The sequence below is a fragment of the Protomyctophum bolini genome (genome assembly GCF_963924005.1).
Source record: "Protomyctophum bolini genome assembly, chromosome: 9".
Classification (NCBI taxonomy): Eukaryota; Metazoa; Chordata; class Actinopteri; order Myctophiformes; family Myctophidae; genus Protomyctophum; species Protomyctophum bolini.
The window spans coordinates 41750514-41757184 of NC_137870.1; the positions used below are offsets into that span (position 1 = coordinate 41750514).

The 6671-nt window shown below is 41.3% G+C and overlaps 1 protein-coding gene across 1 annotated transcript; it reads right to left on the reverse strand.

The window, feature by feature from the left end:
* Positions 1-1349: 1349 nt before the first annotated feature.
* On the reverse strand, positions 1350-6288 carry rbm7 (RNA binding motif protein 7). Its single transcript, XM_080772212.1, has 5 exons — positions 6095-6288; positions 5395-5557; positions 3152-3212; positions 2716-2809; positions 1350-1867 (listed from the first exon to the last, which is right to left on the reverse strand). The coding sequence occupies exons 1-5, from the start codon at positions 6185-6187 to the stop codon at positions 1451-1453; spliced, it is 828 nt and encodes a 275-aa protein (XP_080628338.1). The 5' UTR covers positions 6188-6288; the 3' UTR covers positions 1350-1450.
* Positions 6289-6671: the final 383 nt, after the last annotated feature.

Sequence of the window (6671 nt, forward strand, 5' to 3'; positions counted from 1 at the left end):
GGAGCTCACTCTAATACACAATCGTTTTTACTAATATCTTAAGTCAACTAAAACCTGCGCAAGTCTAAAACTGGCCCTCATAAGGCCCTAAAATTACCGTGGAGACCAACAATAAGACAAGAAAATATACATGTTTGGCCATGATACTAGTAGTTAGAGTAGACCCAGAAGCCATCACAGTGGCTGCAACATTTGGATTGGCATTCTAAATGGAAATGTCACGTACAATAGCTGATCATATCATCATGGCCCAGTTATATTTATCATCTTAATTGATTCAATAAAGGGATGCATGTGGCGCCACCTGCAGATTACCAAAGCCCTGCTGTACAAGCATATTACTTACACACTGGTCATTTATAGAGGCAGACATGCATAACTGCAAGTACCCTCAACATACAACATAGCTTACTTATAGTTGTCCCGACTCATATGCACGAGTTGTAAATAGAAACAATTTACCACAAAAGGGGACTGCTATATTATGTCCAAAGGACTGTTCCACTGTAAGATGTGGAACGCATCAGTGTCACCTTTATAACCATTATTTAAAACTTTGTTATACAAATAGCAGATACAAGCTTGTAGATCTGCCATTATTGAAAAATCGTGGAAGTAATGGCATGAAAATATATCCTTTGCTCCCGTCCTTGACATGGAAAAGCTTGAGAACCACTGACGGGTGTTAGGATTTAGAAGATTTGTAGAATCAGATAGTCAGGTCTTAATGGGTTAAAATAATGTTTTTTCCCCGTCACAAAGAGATCAGTAAACACAATCCAATGTCCAATGAAAGGATCTTTATATACACAAGACATGTTCAATTAAAAACGGATAGTTTTACAATTGTGTGGAAAAAAAAACTGTTCAGAAAAGAACAAAATAAGTATCTCAAAACGGCCTATAAAAAATAAATTGTATCGGCCTGAACAGAAGGAATGTGCTTCAATATTGTTCTGCTGGTGAAATAGAGTATACATTTGTTTCTTCTCATTTTTGGTTGAAAAACTACACTACGGGCACCATTTTAAATAAAAAAAATCACCATAACATAGCTGGCCAACATCCTAAACAACATTTCTTTCACAAACATTTGAATACTTTCAAAAAAATAAATAATTAAAATACAAAGAATCCTTTCAAAAACAGTGATATTTTTTTATGCAGCCGGGTAGTCGCTGCTTTCAGAACCAATCGTTTTTTTTTTTTTAACAATATATTGCCAGAAACTCACATTTGAATAATTCAAAACTAAAAGCACTTTAAAAGCAAACAATGATGGCACGCTGGCATAGATTTGTGTCTTTTTTAAATTGGTTGCATCATTTAAACAACCTTGACATTTTCCCCCCCCTACTTTCATTCACTTTCCAGAACAAAGTACATGTTTATAAAAGAGAAAGGGCCCATTTTCAAAAAAATAAAAAATAAAAAAAAATCTCATAATGCCTCAGTACCGTCGCCGTCTACTGTCTTGGTAGCCTCGGTTGTCACTTCGGTCGTCGTTGTGGCGGCTGCTGCCTCTGTTACCCTGGTGATTGTTTCCGCCCTTGTTGTCGTGGTAACCACCACCGCCGCCATGACCGTGCTGGCGCCCGCCGCCACCACCACCACCGGAGCCCTGCTCGTCGGCGTAGCGCTGGCCTCTGCTGTAGTGGCCGCCACTCGTCTGGGAGGAAGAATGTTGCCAAGAGGAGTCGCCGTCACCTCCTCCACGTCCGTTACTGCTGCCACCACCACCACCACCACCGTAGCCTCCACCGGTGAACTGTTGCCTCTGCTGGGGCGCCGGGCCCAGCAGGCTCCCGTTCTGCTGCTGCAGCTGCTGCATTTGGGTCATCTGAATCTGCAACATTAAGTTGCTCATCTATAGACGGGAGAAAAGATGGGAAACAAGACTTAAGAGACTATATGGGCTCTAGTTCGAGGGTGGCCTCCCTCAACCACCCAGTGCAGTGTCGTCTCAAGAGTTCCACACACTATTGCCAACAACCTTACGATCGATACTTATCACGATACAGAGTCCTATAGACCACTGGCCGGGACTGTTAGCTCAACAGTCTGTGGCACCTAGGCTGCCGAGCGGTGTGCCGCGGGTTCGACTCCCAATACCGAAGGCCTTTGCCCTGTGTCACTCCCCATCTCTCTCCCCCTTTCCTGTCTGGCTTACTGTTCCCTATCAATAACGGCATAAAAAGCCCCAAAACAAAACTTTTGAATTTTTTATGTTTCCAAATCAACTTGAACAACATTGCAACAAAAAATAATGTTTTGATGGATAAATGCAAAAGATTTATTCATATATATCATAACTGTCAGTAAATCCACGTCACACACACACACTGCATGTCCTGCCGTTATTCATATGGTACAGTACAATGAGATTATGGGCAAGGAACAAGATATGATTATTGCCATATCGATTAATTGAAACCACCCTTAACACACACACACACACACCATCACTGCTGCGATTAGGAAGTATTCTGAATCATCTTTCCCTTTGCCTCGTTTCTACTGTATACTACAGTACTTTCTTTTCTTATCCTTACATGCATGTTGTAACCTTAACTGCTGTGCCGCCTCTGTGCGACTGATTTCCATCTACCCTTTAATTGTTGCTAATTAAAAAAGGTGAACAATACGACGTATAAGCCTCAATATTAAGTCACAACCACAAACTGCTGTGTCAGTAAGAATGGAGATATGAATTACCATGACTTGTTTTTGCATGCTATCAGGAGATCCAAACGATGATGATCTTTGCATTTGAGGGCTATAGGGTGGAGAATTCATCTGCCCTTGTGACCTGCAAGGAATTATATTCATTATTATTAATTATGAGGAAACAGTGAAACTTTCAAAAGCCTAATTTCCAAACACCAAGAATGCAAATATAAATCACAACTTAAAGTGTTGATGCTTACACAAATTATAATAATTGCAACATAATTGCACAAAATTGGTGTCCGACTTGTCATCTCAAGAATTAAAAATAATTTGATACATCCGCCTTCTTATCCACATCATTTGTGAAAAACACACCACGATAGCACTAGACAAATTAAACATTTTTAGAGGCTTACGCCCAAATAGATTCCCCCATTATATTTTAGATTACTTAGAATGTGTTTATACACTGAATTCTTACCACTGGCCATGTGGATTTGGAGTGTTTCCAGGGCTTGAAGTCTGAGAATTCACTGTGCTTCCTGTGATGAAATGTATAAAAAGAAAAAAAGTGTATATAAACAACCAATTCCACTAAATGTAACACTGTCATAGAGCAATGTTACTCAAATCGGGGTACTTTGTGGTACATCTAGAGGCACTCATGAAGTTAAGAAATGCATTGTCTTATAATGCAACGCATGATTATACAATACACGATCATACGCGGTTGAAAAACATTTATGGCATTCATTTTGTTGTTTAAGCCCCCACAAAAAAAATCTCAATTGAAACTAGCCCCAGAATGGCTGTGATATTACATACATTTCATGTATTGCATATACACAGCCATAGATCACTTTTATGTCTGCCTCGGAAGCAGAATCAAGTAGTCTCAATTAATTGCTGCAACTTACACGGACAACATTACATTCTCTTCCAGCAATAGGGCCAGACATTTCTGCAGGACTGAACATTATTTTGGGGAGCACAGTCATATGGGGCACACAATTGACATGTGCGCTGCGATTGGTGCGGGGTAACCGGTCAAATTATGTGCCCCATACTCAACGTTTGTTTTCATATGTTCAGTCCGGCAGTCATTTCAGCTCTAGGTTGCAGGGCGACTGATAACACCGGAAATTAACCGAAGTGGAATTTTGCCTCCGTCCACCTCAATGTAAACAGATTAACTAAACTAAAAGGGCCTGTACTGAAGAAGAATGTTTTGTGATGGTGAAGGAGGTAATCTGTGGAGCCAAATTGGAAAACCACAACACTGATTGGAGGAACATCATACAAAGCTTAGCCACTTAAACCCCATATGGTTGAGCAGAGTCTCTATAAGGCAGGGGTGCCCACACATTTTTGAGGGGCGCTAGCCCCTCCTATATACAGGTTTAAACGCCATTGACAATGAAGGGAAAATTTACATCCTATCTTTATTGTTAATGGCATTAATGTTTGTGTTGGAAAACTTGGCACCTAATCAACATGAGTTAGACTTTCACATATTAGCACACTTCACTTTTTTTTTAACTTAGATCTACTTTTAAAATGACCAGCTAAACAAGATCTACCCACACAAAAAATATATTTTCCAACTGCTGAGTTGTGTGGCGCTGTCGTTACATATAAGACAAACACACTTGGAATAGGAAATAGAGGGGGAGGAAATTGAATTGGTAATAGTATTTTCAGATAAATGATAACTTTGTAATGCTAATGTTTGTGTGCAACACTCTCGAAACAAATTGTATTGCATTGTGGGTTCGAGCTGATGTCAATCAATCAGGTCACCTAAATTCATGTGGCAGATGAGTTTGAATTATACAATTAATATATTTTCAGGGCATGTCATGTGATCTACCTGCACAGCCTTTGTGATCTACTGGTAGATTATGATCTACCTTCTTTCCAGTTTTCTGTTATTACCTGCCAACACTCCCCAGTCTAGCGTCTCCTAATTTTTAACCCTTTCTCTCTCTCGAGACAGACAAATTGACCATGGTGCATTTGTCGACCTTCTACATGGCCCGTTATTGGCCCGTGTTTAGTGAAGGGAAGCTGGCCAGGGAGGGTGATAATTGGCACTGCACGTAATCCTACGGGCTGGGGCAGCACCTGTCAGCAAGGGAGTGTTGGGCGGGAGTAGTAAGACGATTAAGGCTCTTGTTGTCCCAGTGGGGGCTCCTCACTGGCAGGTGAGTCAGTCTCAGAACAGCAGTGACAACATAGAAATGTTTGCGGGGAGGAATTCATTGGCATAATGACTACATTGGGGAGACGAGGCGGTTAAAAAAGGGAAATTTACTTTTTCAGTGCACTTGATGCGAGACATTGCCCTTTCTAATCCTTACATCCAAATTTCTCTACTATACTAAGCATCTTCTGTTGAGTTATTACACAATTGACCTACTCTGACCTTTTTGAATCCTGCACCTGACACAAAGTATGAAAAAAATAAAACAAACACTAATAAGAAACTAACTAAGTCAAGTCACAAAAAAATAACAAACAAACCAGCTTTAAAAACGAATTAAAACGAACTGTTACTGTGTAAAGTAAACTATAATGACAAAATCCCAAACTATTTTAACCGTAATACTAGGGAATCAGGGATAGATCTAGCCCCAGTTTGTTCCCTCAGCACTACGCTCATTCTCGGAGCTACAGAATGAGCGTAGTGCTGAGGGAACATACTGGGACCAGAATAGATCGTACCGTTTCGAGGTTGCACGTGCATAGTTCTTCCAAAAACCGACATCCCATCCAGCAACTTCAGGGCGTAGGGCACGGAGTCCTCGTCTTTATAAACAGCAAAGCCGAAGGTTTTCTGTTTCCCATCTTGGTCTTTAGGGATTTTCGTTTTGGTGAGGGGTCCCGCCTGCAAGATAAGACACGCCGCGTCTAATGCATGGATTTGGAGTCACGATCGAGCTCTGCCCGTTTAAGATACCACACAAACACCAGATCGAGACCACCGCAGATGCATTTGCATCGATTTTGACATTTGTAAGACTCGATACAATCAATACATGCTATGATAGTCTTCTTGATCCAAGCCAAGGCTACATCGATCTGACGTATGGATGGACACATTGTGCCTGTAAGATAGAACACAAACGTTCTGTTGCGGATTCGCATAACAAGCCTGACAGCGAGCCAACGTTAGCTATGGTTGCTATGGCTTCCTCTTCGAACAAGCCTCAGAAGCCTGGGACCATTAGTTAGTGCTTTACCACGGCGTATAGTACACACAAGAGTTAAAATAATAATAAGGGCGTATGCTATGTTTATTCAAACTTGTCGCTGAAACCGACTCGTTTATTGAGTAGCTTTCAATAATACCACCGACGTTAGCCGTTAGCTTAAGAGTTAGCCTAGCTGCGCTATCAGTGCGCTGGCCACAAAACGACGTCACCTGTAAAAACAGCTCGAATAAAAGTTCTTCCGTCACTCTCTGGTCGAGGTTTCTGATGAAGAGAGTTCGATTAGCCTCTTCTTCAATTCCCATCGTGACTAGTAGTGTCCTTCTACTCCTCGCAAGAGCTAAAAATAAATGTAAACATGCACGCAAATTTATACAGAGGGCCGCTACTATCGTAAAGTGGTGGCGTGTTGCCGTAAACCATCTTATTCTTCTTTTGGTTTAACGGCGGTTGGCATCCAACGTTTGGTGCATTACCGCCACCTACTGATCCAAATTATGATCAAACATAGTCTTACTGCCATATCAAAAACGACTAAAATAAAAAGTTAACAATGTCCACCCAAGGCACCCATTGTGATCCCACCCCATTCCCTATTCCGTTCAGTTACTCATGCAGACCCTCATTCTGAACCACTGAGAAATCTTCCCTCAGCACACCGTCCAGGTCTTCGCCAGTGACATCCATCCACACAGCACTCAAGAATCTTCTGGCTGCTTCCAGCACCATCTTTATTCTTTCCGACTTCCTTGATATTTCGACAGCACAGTTTATCACCATGGCTATAAA

Excerpts from the sequence above, each read along its gene's own strand:
- rbm7 (XM_080772212.1), bottom strand. The coding sequence starts at position 6,187 with ATGGGAATTGAAGAAGAGGCTAATCGAACTCTCTTCATCAGAAACCTC. Across the intron at positions 2,810-3,151 it reads CCAAATCCACATGGCCAGTG|GTCACAAGGGCAGATGAATT; the intron begins GTAAGAATTCAG and ends AATTCCTTGCAG. Across the intron at positions 1,868-2,715 it reads GCATGCAAAAACAAGTCATG|ATGAGCAACTTAATGTTGCA; the intron begins GTAATTCATATC and ends TCCCGTCTATAG.